The 19,793-nt window shown below is 34.1% G+C and overlaps 1 protein-coding gene across 1 annotated transcript in view; it reads right to left on the bottom strand.

The window, feature by feature from the left end:
* Nucleotides 1-19,793, bottom strand: part of LOC123545456 (low-density lipoprotein receptor-related protein 2-like) — a 62,367-nt gene that overhangs the window by 32,670 nt on the left and 9,904 nt on the right. The window contains exons 2-9 of the mRNA XM_053524086.1: nucleotides 19,414-19,693; nucleotides 17,623-17,747; nucleotides 9,123-9,293; nucleotides 4,483-4,629; nucleotides 2,129-2,203; nucleotides 1,664-1,762; nucleotides 930-1,028; nucleotides 196-294 (exon numbers count right to left, since the gene is read on the bottom strand). Of these exons, the coding sequence (XP_053380061.1) occupies nucleotides 196-294; nucleotides 930-1,028; nucleotides 1,664-1,762; nucleotides 2,129-2,203; nucleotides 4,483-4,629; nucleotides 9,123-9,293; nucleotides 17,623-17,747; nucleotides 19,414-19,693 (1,095 nt within the window). The remainder of the gene's footprint in view (nucleotides 1-195; nucleotides 295-929; nucleotides 1,029-1,663; nucleotides 1,763-2,128; nucleotides 2,204-4,482; nucleotides 4,630-9,122; nucleotides 9,294-17,622; nucleotides 17,748-19,413; nucleotides 19,694-19,793) is intronic.

Here is a 19,793-nt window from a genome sequence, read left to right as displayed (position 1 = left end):
AATCTGTTGATTTATTTACTAGTTTCTGACCTATATATCATTTACCTGAACGAAAAACCTACCAGGTTCAACAAAACAGACGTTGGAGACGTTACCGTAACCAAACATTTTTAAGGTCTTTGGAAACTTGTGAAACTCAAATTCCAAGGCTGACAGCATTTGTCATTTGCTTTTTATACATTTCGAAAAACTTACATTGCCCACAGCTAGTTCCGTTTCTGTATTCTGGACATTCACATTTTCCAGGACCTAGGCATTTTCCTCCGTTCTCGTAGCATTTGTCTTCACAAAAAACTGAAAATTTCAAAATAAAAACTAGTATTAATATTTCCCGAGCTATTGGATCGAAATGGTAAGTATTGATTTACTAAGGCCAAAGGTTTGACTTTTGGAGTTCCGTTGGACTCGGTTGAAGAAATGTCCAGTTTTTGTGTCATTATTAGAGTTTTCTTATTATAACGAACATTTTCATTATGTGAAAAATATCACACATATGTAATCTTTTATCTGGTAAAAATCTTAAATTGAATAGCATATATCAAAAATAACTAAAAGAGCGAGCAAACATCGACAAGAATGTCATTTGGAAGTAAATATATAGTATGTAAAGAAATTTTAAGGCCACAAATATAGTGCCTTAAGACCTGTTGAGGGCTCACCAAAACACTTAACTTCTCAAACGGGAGATTTTAAGGGAATAAATTTAAAAGAACACTATAAAAATGTCATAACAAAATCTGTTTTTTTATCTACTAGTTTCTGACCTATATATCATTTACCTGAACGAAAAACCTACCAGGTTCAACAAAACAGACGTTGGAGACGTTACCGTAACCAAACATTTTTAAGGTCTTTGGAAACTTGTGAAACTCAAATTCCAAGGCTGACAGCATTTGTCATTTGCTTTTTATACATTTCGAAAAACTTACATTGCCCACAGCTAGTTCCGTTTCTGTATTCTGGACATTCACATTTTCCAGGACCTACGCATTTTCCTCCGTTCTCGTAGCATTTGTTGTCACAAAAAACTGAAAATTTCAAAATAAAAACTTGTATTAATATTTCCCGAGCTATGGGATCGAAATGGTAAGTATTAATTTACTAAGGCCAAAGGTTTGACTTTTAGAGTTCCGTTGGACTCGGTTGAAGGAATGTCCAGTTTTTCTGTCATTATTAGAGTTTTCTTATTATAACGAACATTTTCTTTATGTGAAAGATATCACACATATGTAATCTTTTATCTGGTAAAAATCTTAAATTGAATAGCATATATCAAAAATAACTAAAAGAGCGAGCAAACATCGACAAGAATGTCATTTGGAAGTATATATATAGTATGTAAAGAAATTTTAAGGCCACAAATATAGTGCCTTAAGACCTGTTGAGGGCTCACCAAAACACTTAACTTCTCAAACGGGAGATTGTAAGGGAATAAATTTAAAAGAACACTATAAAAATGTCATAACAAAATCTGTTTATTTATCTACTAGTTTCTGACCTATATATCATTTACCTGAACGAAAAACCTACCAGGTTCAACAAAACAGACGTTGGAGACGTTACCGTAACCAAACATTTTTAAGGTCTTTGGAAACTTGTGAAACTCAAATTCCAAGGCTGACAGCGTTTGTCATTTGCTTTTTATACATTTCGAAAAACTTACATTGCCCACAGCTAGTTCCGTTTCTGTATTCTGGACATTCACATTTTCCAGGACCTACGCATTTTCCTCCGTTCTCGTAGCATTTGTCTTCACAAAAAACTGAAAATTTCAAAATAAAAACTAGTATTGATATTTCCCGAGCTATGGGATCGAAATAGTAAGTATTGATTTACTAAGGCAAAAGGTTTGACTTTTGGAGTTCCGTTGTACTCAACTGAAGAAATGTCCAGTTTTTGTGTCATCATTAGAGTTTTTTTATTATAACGAACCTTTTATTTATGTGAAAAATATCACACATATGTAATCTTTTATCTGGTAAAAATCTTAAACTGAAAAGCATATATCAAAATTAATCACAAAATCATCAAAGTATAAATGCGGTATTTAGAATGTATACAGTTTAAATTCAACAATGTAACCTACATATTTCACAGTTTGGCCCCTCTGTGAAAGGCTTACACCTACATGTGTTGTCTTTGAAGCACACGCCTCCGTTAGTGCAGGTTGGTTCGCATTCCGCTGAAAAAAATATAGGCCCATCTATAAATATCAAGAAACGCTTTTACATTCATCTACATTATTCCGTTTTTTTTTCCCTGGTTGGATTTGATGAAAATTTTGGAGGGATATGTAGAGTTCTGGATCAGCTTTCCGCTGAGATCACGGTATCCACTAAAGTCCCCCGAACCCCGAATTTTCTCAGTTGGTCAAATTTTTAAAGGGAATAACCGGGATCCTGAAACATTTTAGGTAAAGCCCCGGCAGCGTTTTACCGAGACCCGAAAAAAAACCCAACAAATGCCAAATTTTTTTTTTTTAAAATTATAGGGTTGTCGACCAAGTGTAATTTTTCAAAGTCGAAAAAAATATCATGTTTTTTAAATGCTTGCATGAAGTTAAAAATTGATTAATTTTTATTGTGAAATTCTACATGAAATTCCCTAGGGAATTTTATCTATAGGAGTATCCAAAATAATAGTATGATAAAAATTACCTTTTTTGATCTGAAGAAAAAACTATAATGGTTTTAAGTCAGCCCCCCATCTGTGAAACTTTGTTTTTCAGGGCTAAATGAAATGTCGTTTGTTTTTTTTTTTTCTCCATTAAAAAATTTGTATGATTTCCCAGTTTTGCTGCTTTATTACTGAGGGCCCTTTTACTTCATTTTTGACAACTGAAATGTTCTGTGACAACCCCGTTTTAACAAACTATAAACTGTTTAAATCAGCACTATCTTTGAAACGTCGTGTTTCGGGGCATCAATGGAATCTCTTTTGTTGTTATTTTATTCCCCTTTAATGAATTTGTATGATTTCCCAGCTTTGCTGCATTATTACTGACGGCCTTTATTTCATTTCTAAAAACTGAAATGTTCTGTGCCCATCGTTTTAAAATATTAAACACTGTTAAATCGCACTATCTTTGCGGTGTTTGGGGCATCAATGGACTTCAATTTTTTGTTTTTTATTCCCCTTTAAATAATTTTGTAGATTTACCAGCTTTGCTGTTTTAAATACGCGGCCGTTATTGTTTTGAAACTAAAATTTTCTGTGACAATCCGTTTTAACAATATCTAAAACCTTTTTAAAATCAGCCCCCCACTTTAAAACGTCGTTTTTGGGCACAAGAACTCGATTTTTTTCATTTTATTTTTAATTAAAGAATTTTTTTCCCATTTGCAAATTTTGGCTGACGATTACTAAACGCTGTATTTCATTTTGACAACAGAAAGTTTTTTGACCCCCCGTTCAAGTCCAGAAACATCTGGATATTGCAATTTTTGTGATGCGAAAACGGTTTCTGTTTGAATTTTAAACGCCTTCGGCGTTTTTAAATTTTTCTTCAGCCTGCGTATTTTCAATTTAGTTTTAGTCGTTCTTTTTCCTGACGCAGCGCTTTAGACGGGGTTTTTTGCAGTTAAAGGGTTCCGCGAAACTTTCGTATTTTCTAGAATTTTAGATTCGATAGCATTGTTTTTCTTGTTTCTATCCTCTGAATCCAACCCGGTCTGAAATATACGCATGTAACGTAAAAAATTAGATAAAAAATAAAGAAAATATCACGGAAAACATGTTTTATAAAGTTTAATTTTACCCGCTCCCGAAAAAGCGGTTTCCCTAGCAAGAAGACCAAGTTTCCCCCCGTGCAGGCTGTTTTGGGGTCTTACTGTTCGCCATTCAGTCAGAAAAACTTTCGAAAATGTCCGTCAAATAAAAAAATAGTTTTGTTCAAATTGAGTGAGAAAGCCATTTTGAATATTTAGCAAGTAAAGTTAAAAGCGGATAATTCATTGGATATAAATTTTGGTATTTTTTTTACTAAGCCAAACGCGGAAAATCAAATGTTAAAAAATTGGTTAAAGTATTAAAAAATGCCGATTTTAAACGGGGCAAGTGAATTAGTTCATGCAATTGAAACCTTTTATTTTTAATTTACATGGCTGCATTCATGCATGTAAAAGTGAAAGGTACAGCAAAAAAAACAAAAAGAAAACGAGGCACAAAAACAAAGGGCCCAAGTTTTTTTGGGGGCGTTATTTAACCTGTTTTACATTAGTTCTTTGGTATGAAATAAAGCCCTAAAGGGTTTAAAGAAACCACCCTACCATTCTAATACCCCCCCTATCTCGCATCATTTTAAAATTTGAAATTTTGCGAAAGCAAGACACTATAAAATTCAAAAAACCCAAAAAACCGTTTAAACATAATAGCGACACTAAGACCAGTTTGGATTTTTTACGTTTTTTTAAAAAAATGGAATGTTGTCCGGGTCATAGCCTTATTGGGGAATCAAGTGATCCCGTATTTATGACTTTTTACCTAGAATCCCAAATAGAATTATGTCAGTATGGTGTGTTCCACTCTTTCTCTCTCTTCTCTTTTCCCCCTCTCTCTTCTCTTTCTCTATCTCTTTTCCTCTCTGAGACAGAGGCAGACCCTTAGAAAGTCGTGACAAAACGCTACACACTTTTTAAATTCAAAACCCCAGTAAAGTTATACTCCTAAACCCTCGCTTAATCCTACATTTCGGATGTCGGCGAAATTACAAGCTTTTTTCCCAAACATTGGTCCCAGCCCCTTATCTATCAAACCACTTTTAAATTGACTTCTTCTATATTGTTTTATTATTCCGTGGCCTAGTGGTCGCTTACTTCGAATGACTTTCCCCATAACGGATGTCTGTTGGAAACCTCGCTTGGAGTGTAGAAGCTACAGTAAGAATTAAGATTTTTCCCCTGGTTTAAAAGGGTGAAAATGAAATTTTTGCACATCGGATGGCGTTTCGGTGATTTTACCCGCCGAAAAAACCCATCGGCACCCCCAGCCAGATGACTTCGGCTGAAAGACAATAGTGGCTGCACTGATAATATATTGTTTATGTAAAAATACGAAAAAAAAAGGGATTTGTATTCTCTCTTTCCTAAGCTATTTTTCGTTAAAATACGTTGTTTTCCGTAAAAACATAACGTTTCGCTCAAACGATAAATAAATGGAAAATTTGTTAGAGGTAACGCAAAACACATGACGTCATTTGCTTGGACGTTAATTTCCCGCGCTCTACTTAAAAAAGAGCACAAAGAAAATATTTCTACCGTTATTGTAAAATAATCTGCCAAATAAAATGCAAAATGTTACGATATCAAGAAAAAGCCTTTTACCCCCAATGCCAGGTTCCCCAGGACGGTTTCTACCGAATGTAAACACATGAAAGATATTATTTTTCCGGGCCCCGGGGGAACTGTTTTGGGGTAACGAGGGGCCCGCAAGTTCCCCCTAAACGTTTCCCCAGCCCCGGGAATTCCCCTCTGCACCTATAAATGGGAAAAACCCCTTTTTTTTGCATACGATATCAAAAAAAAAAAAAAAATAAAATCAAACGAATGGCTTCCCTTTTTTAAACTATTTCCCTTTTAAACAGCGTATTTAAAAAAGCGCGGGAAAGCAAGCCCCCTAAACAGAAAAAAAACTCTGAGTTTTTAAAGACAATAACAAAATTTAGTTCCCGGGTTTTGTTTTATCAGTTTTCAGCGAACGAATGAATTTTTTATAAAAAAATTGTTTTGAATCGAGAAATAAGTATCGGAACAAAGAGGAAAATGTCAAGGATTTGATTTTTTCCCTTTTTTTAAATAAACTATAAATAACAAAAATTTTCAAAGCCGAGATCATCTTACACCCGGGGGTAAAATGGGGTTTTTCCGCCCGGTAAAAAAAACCGGAAATCCCCGTCTGGTATGCCCGAAAACCAAAGGGGTTTTCGGAAGATCGGTGGGTTTACCATGCCCGCCCTCCCTAAATAATGCCCCGGGCGGGCACCCCGCGTTACTTCCATCAAAACCCTTGCTTAACCCGAATTGTTTTGGTGTGACTCTTAACCCAAAAAATGATATAAAGGATCTTGTTGGTGGTAATATAACAGCATTTTTTCTGTTAACCTACTGCTACAACCAAATTGTGGGGGGGGGTTTATGTACGTGCATGACTTTTCCCGGTTTTATGCCACATTTACCCTGCGTGATGTTGATGCAAGTTAAGGTTGTTAACGTAAATGGGAATTTTAAAAAAAATAATACTTTATCGCTTCTTTGAAAGGATGAAGTGCTTTAATTTTTTATTTTAATAAATGGAAAAACTGATAAGAAGAATATTCCTTTCCCAATTTTTTTCTTTTAAATTTTTGTTTTTTTTGAACACGGTTACTGACACCCCTAATTTACCAATTTATATATTTTTCCTTTTTTCGGTGGGGATTTTTTTTCAGACTTACTTTTTCCCAAAATTTTTTTGTCCGTTTGTGCATTTTTTATATATCGGGGGTGTTACTTCCCTTCACTTCCCCCCCCCCTTTTTTATGTTCCCCCCACTTTTTGCCCCCATTTTCACTTTCTATTTTTTCTTCTTGCATCCCCTTTTCCCCATCCCCATTTTTTATACTTCCCTGGATTAAAATAGATTTTTTTGATAGAATTTTAGCAATGTTTTTATCTTTCCAACAGTTTTTTTTTTGTTATTTGGGCCCACTTTGAGATGTGTGGTTTTGATTTGGTTACTGGTTCAAGCTTTTGGGAGTCTATTTACCTTTTAATTTTTTTAATCATATCTTGTACAGGGGATAAAATAGATGACAGGAGAGTCTCTTTACGACAGACAACCACATTCTGTTTTTAAAAACAATATGCTACGGATTAATTGTAAAAAAAATTTCCCTGCTTTTTATGAAAATTTCAAAATTCAAAATGTTTTTTTTTCTGTAAAAGCTAAAAACTGGTCAAAGGACCTTTTTTTTAGAAATAATCCGGTAAAAAAGTTTTTTTTTAAGTAAAGCAAACATACATACAAATTAGATTTAAACCCTAAAAATATCTTTTTGCTCCTTGCAAATAAGGTTGGAATAGATCAAAATAATTTTTTAACAGTACTATGCTATGCTATACTATACTGTATTTTCAAGCGTGATAGGTCCAATTTTTAAAATTTACGTGGTTTATTTTTTTTTCTGATAAAATTTTTTTACAGTTTGGGTTAGCCATGACGGATAATATTTTTCAAAAAAACGGTTGTTTATCCAGATGGCTTTGCTTTTCGTGGGAAAGGGAAAGTAGATTTATTATCTCCCCTTTAAACCTAACCCTAAAAAACTCCTCAAAAATTAATAATGATCCTCGATTTTCACTGCATTTTCTCCTTTTTCGTCCGACGACAAATTCGGGGGTTGAAGTGGAATTCCACCCTTAATCAGAGAGAAAAATATTCTGTATTTCCACCCAAAGCAAATTTTAATTCTTAGTGGGAAATTTACTATTGGAGTTTATATAAACTTAAAGAGTTTTTTAACCTGGGATAAAGTACTTGTTGAGTGTTTCCCCGATACAATATGAAATTACAGCGTGTAATTTTGGGGGGAGTTGTAAAGGAATGTTGCCATGGAAAAGAAGGGCGGCGGGTTTAATTTTTTTGGTCCCCCAAAGCCCCTAACGACAAAACCCCTTGGTAAATATCGAGGACAAAATTTATTTTTTCAACCGCGAAATTTTTTTCGGGAAGACGGGGGCATTTTCAGAAGGGGGATGGAAAAGTTTTTTTATTCTCTAAAAGCGGGTTAAATTTAATTTTATAGGCTAGAATTTTGGGGGAAATTTTAGAGTAAATTTATTGTGGCTGAAATTCTAGCGGTCGGGGGTTTTGGGCCTTCATTACTGCATTTCACTACGAAGTCCTGAGTTTCACCTGGGGAAGGGTCTTATTATATATCAGAATCGCCTTATTTTTTTAAATGAATGCATATGCATACATTGGTTTCAATCAGATTGAAAAAGTGGTAACATTACATTTACAAAAAAGTTAATAAAAAATTGGTGCTTTTCAAAATTAAAATTTACTAAAAAAAGCAAATTTTGGGGCTGGGAAATTTTGCTGGCATAGCATGTACTTGGGGTACCCGTGTACCCCCTAAATTTTTTGGCTACATGATTGCATTTTTGGGGTTTTTGTTTTTTTTCAAGTAGTTGTTGAAAAACAGTGTTTGTTGCGAAGGGTCGAAAGCAGTGCCGATCAGTAGTGGCGAATTCCGGTCATATGCAGAGTGGTTTTAAATGCACGGTCAAAGAGTAGTGGTTTAAATGCACGTGTCCCAGCATTTTTCTGAAACCGTTAAATGGGGTGCGATGGTTTTTTTTGGTTTGTAGTGGCGCACATTGCTAACAAAATATAATGCTGACTGCTTTATAATGATAACGTTAATATATTATAGCACCAGAATTAGGCAGGTACTTCTATTTATGACAGGCTGGTCCGAACTTGCAGACCGGTAGAATTTTTAAATCGGTATTCAACTGTAGCCTCCGTTGGGAACTCAGAGGACTATATAGCGGTCATATATCTCCACACTTTTACGATAATTATCATTTGATATTAAATATGTTGCAAGTGCTTCTTGGTAAAAAATGTATGAACTGTTTTCATTGTTGCTTAATTTAGTGAGTCAAGAAATAATAATTCATTTTCTTTGTGTTTCACTGACATTACATCATTGTCAAAAAAGTCTTATCACGATCTGCACTGTTCGCCATTACGTCGGTATCTTTTTGGTAAGCACCCCTTTTAACAGTTAACGGTACTGTCTAAATTGAAAAATGGACAAGTTTACATTAGAAATTTAGGCGGAAAAGCCTTCTCTTGACTTTTAAAATTACACATTGACAAAAAAGCAATTTCCTCTGTAAAAGTTTCATTTCATTGAATAGATTCTGCGTCTATGTTAGATAAGAAAAGCTTATCGTAATGTACATTTAGGATTTTTATTTCCAGATACATATTTGCCTTCAAAATGTGATAATTTTCTTCCTCCGAAATAGATTTCCTTATATAATTATGTTCCTCGTGTCTGGTTCAAAAATATTGTCTATCAGAATTATCTACATTTCATGTCTTTTCTTAAGGTTAAAATAAAATATACTTACCTTTTTCGGCTGCTTGGTACGATCCTAAAGTCTTTGTCTGCATCATCAATTCCATCTTTTCAATTCTAGACTCGAGTTGTTTATTTTCAGCCTTTAGATCAAACATTTCATCGGTCAGTATATCCTTAACCATCTCACAATCACAAGTATTACCGCAAACACATTTTGTGTCTAAGAGTAAAAGTGCCAGAAAACTTACAGCAAGAAATATGCTCGCCATCTTGCTTAGTGGCGTCTGTATGCGACAAACTGTGATGTATGCATATTATATATCTTAAGTGGAAAACACTTGAAACACATGTGGACCGGACATACATGCTTAATGTTGGTTATAAAAAAACAATCAAAATTATAGTTGTTTCTCAAACGCCGGACATGGTTCATTTTTTAAAGTCCTTATACATGTTCAGCGTTTTTCAAACCATCATACATGTAAATTTGGTAAGTATGCTTTGCATAAGGAATGATAGAATATGATAGCAATTTTATTACATTTGTCAAATATTTGCATTGATTAGTAAATGTTCAGCAGAAATCGTGCGCAAACCAAATGAATAAATTATTAAGATCAGCGACAAGCTTTGTGGCTCGGTTTGTTGAAATGTCCCAGTGTGATTATATCAAATGTAAATGGAAAACTGGAATATCTATTAGTATCATGTATATCATATCGTATTACACAGGTCTTCAGATAGTTTAACCTTAACTGTGTTATTGTTTTTAAAAGACAATGGTCTACATTTCTTAAAGGGGGATAATTCTTTTCAAGGCAAAAATAAATATGTGTGTTTCCGGTCTCTGCCAAAACAATCAGGTTCGAAGGTAGGCCAGGTTCTTTTTTCTTCTTCTGTTTTGCTTGCCAGAAAGGAAGTGATTTACTTTTTTGTTTGTTATTAAAATTGTACATGAATTATAAGTAATATATCACGATTCAATACGTATTTAACGCAGTGCATGTATTGTGTATTTAAGTTTTGATAGACTTTTAATAAAGTACTTTTATATGACGGTATGGTGTAAGATCAGTAAGGCACGGGGTGGAGTGGTGTTACAGCCGCAAATAACAAAACATGAAAGATAGTTATTATCCAAAGCCCTATTCAATAATTAAATTATGCCCGGTGAATGAAATCCCACTGGACTATTCTGATAGGATAAATTCTTTCCAGGAACTAGAAAATGTATATGAATTAAATTGAGGAAAAGAGAAAAAAGCCGAAAATTGTATTTTGCATTGTTCTCTCACGCAAGCTATATTTAAACTGATATACCAATATCAAAAGTTTTATAACCATGCTAGTTTAGATCTAGCTTTCACAAACATTTTACTAGCCCGACTTTGTATTTAGAATCACAAATTTTGCTACCCCAAAAGTGACATTCTCATCCTAGGCTGTCAGGTTAGTGTGAGTTTAAATGATGTTCCGTACAAACTTCAACTGCCCAGTGGGCTGCTGCTTTTAAATGATTGTCATTCATCAGAGGTACGATGGTAGACGTCTAGTATGCAAAATAAATGGCTTTAAAACGCTATCACCTGCCCTCGTAACGATTTTCTTATCATAATATAGAATTAAACTTTGTTTACAGGGTGTCTGTCGCAGCTCGGAATTGTTTTGGACGAGTTGTTTATGCTGCTTGCGTTCATGGCCCTAAATATGCTGGAACCACTGTGGTGTGTCTTTCGGCTAATTCTTTTTCACTAGGGCATAGGTCGGTCCAGCTGAAAATAGGTACCAGCAATTTACAATATGTAAAAGTATGGACTGAACACGTTTATAAATACGAAGGACTTTTAATTTTCGTTTTCCAAATATAAATTTTGTCTGTTCAATGTTAGATCTGATTTATGCAATGAAAAATTACTATAAAACATGATAAACTGGCCTTGGCTCCAAGCAACCTGTGCTTGTAAGTCAAATTTCGTAGTACCGAATAAGCTGCGTGGTTTGAAATCCACTTAAATCTTTCATTTACAAGATCATTTTAGTGATAATATTTTGAAATCGAGGGCTTTTCCAAGATTTTTTTGTTTGGTTGGACTTTTTTTTTTTTTTTGTATTTTAGTGGTGGGGTGGGGAGAGAATTTGATTTCCTTTAGCCAACTGCTGATTGTAGAAATGAATTTGTAGAATACCCCATAGTTAACCTGATATAGACTATAATAATAATTCTTAACAGACCTTGCAGAAACAATTAGACTTTTTACTCTTGATAAGCTATTTCATGATTGTTGTCACCACAACTTCAATCGTCCAAAAAGAAACAAAATTGGATCACAAAAAATACGTGATTTTCGATTTTAATCATTTCAATAAATCGCATTTGCGCACGTGCACGCGTGGAAACGTCACACAAAACTCAATATTTCGTTATGGCGTGTTTGCATGAGTGTAAGGACAACACAACAAAGCCACAACTACGCCAACGCGTTTTAACGAAATGTCCAAAATCAGCCAACATACTTGTGATAAACATGATCAATTTGCATTTTATGTAGAACTGGTGCTTTAAACCTAAAATGCACTCCGTACGGTTTTCAACAAAATCAGTTTTTGTTTTGCAGACTGGAACCCAAAGTAAGAGTATATTGTGCAGACAAGAGCAAACTTGTGTCATTTTTATAGTAGCAGATCGACAACCACTGACTGGCATTTTATTAAGATTTACACAACCCTTAGTTTTCTTTCTAGTTTGTACCAATTTATATAGAAAATAAGAATAGGAAAAAGGTTATGTTCTTTAAAGATACTTAAAACATATCTTAACTGCTCGCTTTTTGTAAGGATTTAAATGAGTGGTCTATAACCTCTCCTGTCCTGCTTTGACGGTCCCTATTGGCGCTTTGTATTCTGCAAAGTCAATGAGAAAAATAAACGTTTATGATTTCTCGGCGTTTCAATTTATATATTCCAACATCAGCATGTCTATATGGTCTATGGTACACTGTGTTCCAGCAGCTTTGTAACATTGAAACACGGTTAGAGACTCAATGTTACAAGGTTTTTCTACTGTAATACAACTAGGTCTAAAATCTCAAATTTGAGCCGTGCCATGAGAAAACCAACATAGCATCCGCGCAGTCTGGTCAGGATCCATGCTGTTCGCTTTCAAAGACTATTAGAGAAACCATTAGCGACCAGCATGGATCCTGACCAGACTGCGCGGATGCGCAGGATGGTCTGGATCCATGCTGGTCGCAAACCCACTATGTTGGTTTTCTCATGGCACGGCTCATTTGTTTTGTAGTATTCCAAATACTGGTAGTAAGTTTTTAAGATCAATTCTCCGTAAGCAACACAAAAATAAAGAATGGGCAATAGTCTCAGAATTATTTCATATTTTCACCCATTTTAATTTTCAACTCATATGTGAAGAATTTAGTAATCGCGGCTCTGGTTTCCTTTTTGCTTCAACTAGCCATTTCTGAGAGTTATTTTTTCCTAAAATGTGACAATTTTCTTCACATATTGTGTTCTTTGTGTCTGAAATAGAGCTTTAATTTCCACATTTGCCTGGAATATATACCTTAATTAAATACTTTAAAGAAATATTTTCTTGTAACAAATTCATAGTTTTAGAAGCAACAACTCTTTAGAAGTTTACATGATCAATAAACGATAGTCTGCATGTATATTTACAGTTGGAAGATAGTGGAAGATACAGAGTACGCTGAAATTTCAGAAGTTTCTCTGGTTCTTCATACATGGGACTTTTTTTGTCAGTGCTAGTAAGTTTAGTTTGAGTTACGAAGACCTCTCGTAGGAATAATCTGGATATCTTCGGACAACAAACAGCACATGAGTAACGTCAGGTACCAATCAACAGTATGCCAAGGTGTTCTTTGTTTGTCAAAAATATTTCCTAATTATGAAACATAATCACAATAGCTCATTCTATTCAGTTATGAACTACCAGATCAGTTTTATGTAATAGTTTCGATTCGTGACATTTTTACTTGCGCAAGTATGTCCCGTTAATAAACTGTATGCCTTGAATTTTGCTTAAATACACGAAATATATTATTTACTTTGAAGAAGCAGAGGTATATTGCTTTGCACCTGTTGGTCCCGCCAGCCGGTAAGTCTGTCCCACTTGTTTTTTAGGGTCAGTAGATTGAAGCCCAATGTCAGAGAAGCCAAATATTTTGTGAACCACTTGACCTAGAACATTTAGACTTGATAGCATAATTGGACATATGAAGTAGATGACCCATTTTCCTTTATGGTCAGTAAGTCAAAAAATAAGATCACATAGGCCCGAACCTTGAAAATGATTTCAGGGTAATAACTCCAGAACCATTTGACTGGAAACCTTCAAACTAACTTTGTAGTATGATTTGGTTTATAAAGTAAATGACCCCTATTGTTTTTGAGGTCAGTAGCTTCAGCTTCATAATTTCAATGAAGAGACGATAGTGACATCCAATTCTTAAAAAATATTTCACCTTTCTTGTGGACAGAAAATGGAGCGTAAACTCGTTCTGTGGGAGAAAACAGTTTACTTTTTTTTTGTTTATTAATGTTACTATTCTTCGGTGATATATCTCTAAAAGTACCAGCGAAATTAAATGTTTACTAAAACAACTATGCGGCGATGAAAAAAAAACACTACTACCTTTGCAACAATAGTTTGCCTTTATTTATCTATACGAATTGATATTATACATGTACATCCTTTTAAAGAACTCCTGCGGATGCGCAGGATGGTCTGGATCCATGCTGGTCGCAAACCCACTATGTTGGTTTTCTCATGGCACGGCTCATTTGTTTTGTAGTATTCCAAATACTGGTAGTAAGTTTTTAAGATCAATTCTCCGTAAGCAACACAAAAATAAAGAATGGGCAATAGTCTCAGAATTATTTCATATTTTCACCCATTTTAATTTTCAACTCATATGTGAAGAATTTAGTAATCGCGGCTCTGGTTTCCTTTTTGCTTCAACTAGCCATTTCTGAGAGTTATTTTTTCCTAAAATGTGACAATTTTCTTCACATATTGTGTTCTTTGTGTCTGAAATAGAGCTTTAATTTCCACATTTGCCTGAAATATATACCTAAGTCCTTAATTAAATACTTTAAAGAAATATTTTCTTGTAACAAATTCATAGTTTTAGAAGCAACAACTCTTTAGAAGTTTACATGATCAATAAACGATAGTCTGCATGTATATTTACAGTTGGAAGATAGTGGAAGATACAGAGTACGCTGAAATTTCAGAAGTTTCTCTGGTTCTTCATACATGGGACTTTTTTCGTCAGTGCTAGTAAGTTTAGTTTGAGTTACGAAGACCTCACGTAGGAATAATCTGGATATCTTCGGACAACAAACAGAGTAACGTCAAGGTACCAATCAACAGTATGCCAAGGTGTTCTTTGTTTGTCAAAAATATTTCCTAATTATGAAACATAATCACAATAGCTCATTCTATTCAGTTATGAACTACCAGATCAGTTTTATGTAATAGTTTCGATTCGTGACATTTTTACTTGCGCAAGTGTGTCCCGTTAATAAACTGTATGCCTTGAATTTTGCTTAAATACACGAAATATATTATTTACTTTGAAGAAGCAGAGGTATATTGCTTTGCACCTGTTGGTCCCGCCAGCCGGTAAGTCTGTCCCACTTGTTTTTTAGGGTCAGTAGATTGAAGCCCAATGTCAGAGAAGCCAAATATTTTGTGAACCACTTGACCTAGAACATTTAGACTTGATAGCATAATTGGACATATGAAGTAGATGACCCATTTTCCTTTATGGTCAGTAAGTCAAAAAATAAGATCACATAGGCCCGAACCTTGAAAATGATTTCAGGGTAATAACTCCAGAACCATTTGACTGGAAACCTTCAAACTAACTTTGTAGTATGATTTGGTTTATAAAGTAAATGACCCCTATTGTTTTTGAGGTCAGTAGCTTCAGCTTCATAATTTCAATGAAGAGACGATAGTGACATCCAATTCTTAAAAAATATTTCACCTTTCTTGTGGACAGAAAATGGAGCGTAAACTCGTTCTGTGGGAGAAAACAGTTTACTTTTTTTTGTTTATTAATGTTACTATTCTTCGGTGATATATCTCTAAAAGTACCAGCGAAATTAAATGTTTACTAAAACAACTATGCGGCGATGGAAAAAAACACTACTACCTTTGCAACAATATTTTGCCTTTATTTATCTATACGAATTGATATTATACATGTACATCCTTTTAAAGAACTCCAAGGACTTTTTTGGTGAATATATTGTGGGATATCTAAGTAAATATAAATGCAACGTTTCCATGTAAAAATGAAGAATTTCAATTTTTGCTTTTCCCCCAAATTGTGATTTTCACCGATTTTACACACGAAGAAAATGCAATATTGCCATAAATGACATTATTATAGCTATCTTAAAAATTCAATTTGATCATACTACTACCCCCGAAAACTTTTATATAATTAAATAGTTGATATCTTGATCTTGATGAATAAATTCGAAATTCACGAAAAACCTTTACACGGATAACACAAATCCAACAGTACTTGGCGATATGTTGAACCATTCTATAGATGTATTATTTGTCATCTCATTGTATTAGTGACAGACGAACTTTATGAGAAATACTCGAAAGATTGTGGTCAATAAAACACCCGAAATAGAAACACATCGTACTGGAACAAATCAGAATGCTGAACATTTGTCTCATTTTCACATGCTATGCTCGGTAAACATTTGTCAACTTAAATAATTCGGCTATCCCCAGTACAGTAAGGCAAATATTCTTTACCAGTTTAACAATTCAATTCAATTCAAATTCAATTTATTTTATTATTTGTAACGTAAACAGATACTGTTTCTAGTTACATACAGGAAAACATATAAACATAATTATAGTGACAAGTTTACACATAGAACATCATAAATATCGTAAACCTTCAAAAATATGCTGAAGCTAACAATACGTGAGGTTGAAACTCAAAATATTTAATTATATATTGATGTAAGTAATTAAGCATTTCTTGAATTGGAATAACATAACATGGAACAAGATATATGATTGACAATATTGTGAACTAAGAAATAATCATTGTATAGGTATCCTTATTGGTTATTGTAATATTATATAAAGACAATATCGTACATAATACTAAGAAACTATGCAACAGCTAGTACATTCGACTGACGTAATAAGAAGGCATGATATACAAACTTTCCAAGTTTCAAGAGCGCTGAATGTTGTGTAGTGCTCATAAGTTCAGTAAATTTCAAAACACTTGGTCTTACATAGAAATATGGTTTGATATACATCTTTCTGATATCTCTGTAAAAAGGACAAATTATTATAAAATGATATTCATCTTCAATATCACCAGTATGACAAAAGTTACAAATACGTAAATTGCGGTCTATTATATCAGCACCATAACGTCCAGATTCAATACGTAATTGATGGGAAGATAATCTCAATCTTGACATAGCAATTCTATATTTATTAGGTAATAGATCTAAATATTTTTCAAACTCAAAAACACATTTAAAAGTTCTATATGCAAACAAAGAACGACTGTTGGAAAGGCTATTGTTCCAATTTTGAACAAAAACGTCGATTATGCGTTGTTTAAACTGTAAGTGGAAAGATTTCAAGTTATAATATAATGGATTATTCCAAATATATGAAAAACCATAGGTATCTAACAGCATCTTAACATTACTAGCCCAATTTTTAACTCCTCTATTACAACCATCCAACATTGCTTCATATAAATACTTAACAATAATGTTTTTAGAATGAATAATTTTGCACCAATATTTAATTATGCGTATATATCTATTAATAAATAGCGGATACCTTCCCAGTCCCCCATATACACCCATATTGCAAGATGATGTTTTAACATGTAACAATAGTTTGCAAAACTTAAGATGTATTCGTTCAATCTCTTTAGATTTACCAAAACCCCAGACTTCGCATGCATAGTTAAGTGTAGAGCCAACAAAGGCGTCAAATAACTGACATAGAGTTTTAGGTTTTAAGGAAAATTTACTTGTATTCGCTAACAAAACATTTAAAGCTTTTAATCCTTTCCCTGCTAGCGTTTCTTGATTTAATAAAAACGTACCAGTGTAATTAAATACGGTCCCCAAATAATTGAAGTTATCGACAGTTTCTAAGGGCATATTATTATACGTCCATTTTTCGGTTAATTTCAATGGACCCCTCTTCCTAAATACAACAATCTTACTTTTGTCTGGATTGACTTGTAGATTCCAATTTTTACAATACACATTTAAAAGATCTAAACTTCGTTGGAGATCAGATGGAGTTTTACCAAGGATAACCATATCGTCAGCAAACAGCATCAAAATAAATGATATGTCATCCAAGCTTAAACCACTGTTAACACCCTCAAGTAAATATAACTCTAAATCCTCAAGGAAGAGTGAAAATAATAGAGGAGAAATTACCTCCCCTTGTTTAAGGCCCATTGAACATTCAAAAAAATCTGAGTATGACTTACAACCTCTTATACAAGCTTTCACCTTGGAATACATATCACGGATAATTCTTAAAGTGTTACCAGTAATACCTAACTGATGTAGTTTGTACCATAAACCATTGCGATAGATACTGTCAAACGCCTTACTAAAATCAATAAATGCACATGCTAAACGTCAATTTTCACTAAGAACTTTAATAATTATAGCATTCAATACAAAAATTGCGTCAACAGTTGAACACCCTTTTCTGAAACCAAACTGCGCATCACTAATTATATTATTACTTTCAATCCAATTGCTTATTCTTTTGTTTAAAACACCTGTGAATATTTTAGAGAAACAACTAACTAAGGTAATACCCCTATAATTATTAACATCTGAAGGATCATTCTTCTTAAATAATGGCACAATAATACCTTCCATCCAACTGTCTGGGAAAAAGCCACTGCCTAAAATACCGTTAAATATGTCAACAAGATGAGACAGTTACTTAGTCAGTTTTTTATACTAAAATAGTTTGGACACTGTTTGTTTAGTCGTGCGATTCAGCATTCGGGGGTAGGGGGAGGGGAGGGGTGTAATAGGACAAAGGAAAAAGGTAAAGGCCATAGGACTTGAACTTAGAAAATTGTCTCCTCTTTTAGATTTGCGTGTGTGTTGGGGGGGGGGGGGGTTTGGGATAAGACTAAGGTAAAACGTGTCACCTAAATTCTTTAAATTTTATTGTCAAACTGGTATTTGTCAGTTGAAAAACCCTATAGATTAAGGGAAGGGCTGGTGAAAAGTCAGGGTCACAGGATCATGAGCCTCAAAAATAGCTTCCAAAAAGTAACTTCAGAACCAGATGAACCTGTCAACTACATAGGCGCATTGGTCTTGGTCAGCATGCAGATGACCCCTGTTTAATTTAGATCAGTAGATCGTAGGTCAAGGTCATAGGCCTGAGTTCGGAAGTTCAAAGCCAAGTGGTTTTCAAGTTACTGAACGGAAATTGTTTTCAAAGTTTATGCTCCTGTGCTAGTGACTTTTGGAATAATGGCCTTGATATTGGTTGGGATCATCTTCGGACAAAGACTAATGTGTCACTGAATATTGGAGATTTTACATCGTTAGGTTCTTAAGTATATTAATCGGAAACCGTTTTCAATGTTCAAATCCTTCCCTTGTTTTCTCCTAGTAATAAAACTATTCTCGTAATTCTCGTAATTGCGAGATAGTTATTTCGTAATTACAGTATCTTTTCTCGTAATAATGAGATATTCTCTTGCAATGACGAAATAAAGAAAGACATGTCATACACTACTTCTGCTTGTACTAAAAAGAATATCAGTTGCTTGAAAGGAGCGTTTGTGAAATGCTTGTTATTTGAACTTTAATCCCACCACATTACCTTGACATTTTGATATTGAAGATGCATGACCCTAAGTAGTCATAGGATATCACCGTGCGAAACTCCGTTCTGTTCGTTGTCATATTATGGCAACCATTAAAGCTATATGAACAGAAAGAAACGTGTAAGGACAGACGGACTGAAAATCAAAAAGAAAAAACCATGTACACTTAAAACAAATATGTATTGAATATCATGAATTATTGTAAAGAGATAATATATGTATTTCTTTCCAAATACTCTGTGAAATACAAGTAGTGCTTTATCAAAGCCTCATGATACATAAACGTTGCAATGTCTTTGAATTCTTTGTAATCTAAGAATATTGTGGACATTGGAATACTCAAAACTAAAACAGTCCATTCGCTATCCGACTGGTACAGTAACAGTGTTATATAGACAAATTACTGACATTATATACCTGCGGTCATTTTCATTCTTTTTCATCAAAGTAGAACCACGCATTTTAACAAGTATGTATTCTCTAATATTTTTCGAAGACAATTCCAGAGAATCTAAAATTGCCAGTAGTCCTATGAAAACTTTACGATACGTTTCAACTACACTTTTTACTGAAACCTGCTGGTTTTCTAAAACAGTATCAAACAACTGTCTTTCACACGACAGTATTGTCTTGAATTTCTTGACAAATTTAGCAGCTCTCTCTCTCTCTCTCTCTCTCTCTCTCTCTCTCTCTATCTCTGATGTAAATATATAGGAATTCAGTGCTACCTTACTCTTAGCTCTGCCATACTAATATCCAACTCTTCACATCAAAGTCACATAGCAAGAGTCAATATT

The sequence above is a fragment of the Mercenaria mercenaria genome, chromosome 15 (genome assembly GCF_021730395.1).
Source record: "Mercenaria mercenaria strain notata chromosome 15, MADL_Memer_1, whole genome shotgun sequence".
NCBI lineage: Eukaryota > Metazoa > Mollusca > Bivalvia > Venerida > Veneridae > Mercenaria > Mercenaria mercenaria.
Note: the sequence above shows the minus strand (reverse complement) of the source record. Positions and strands in the feature narration are given on the sequence as shown.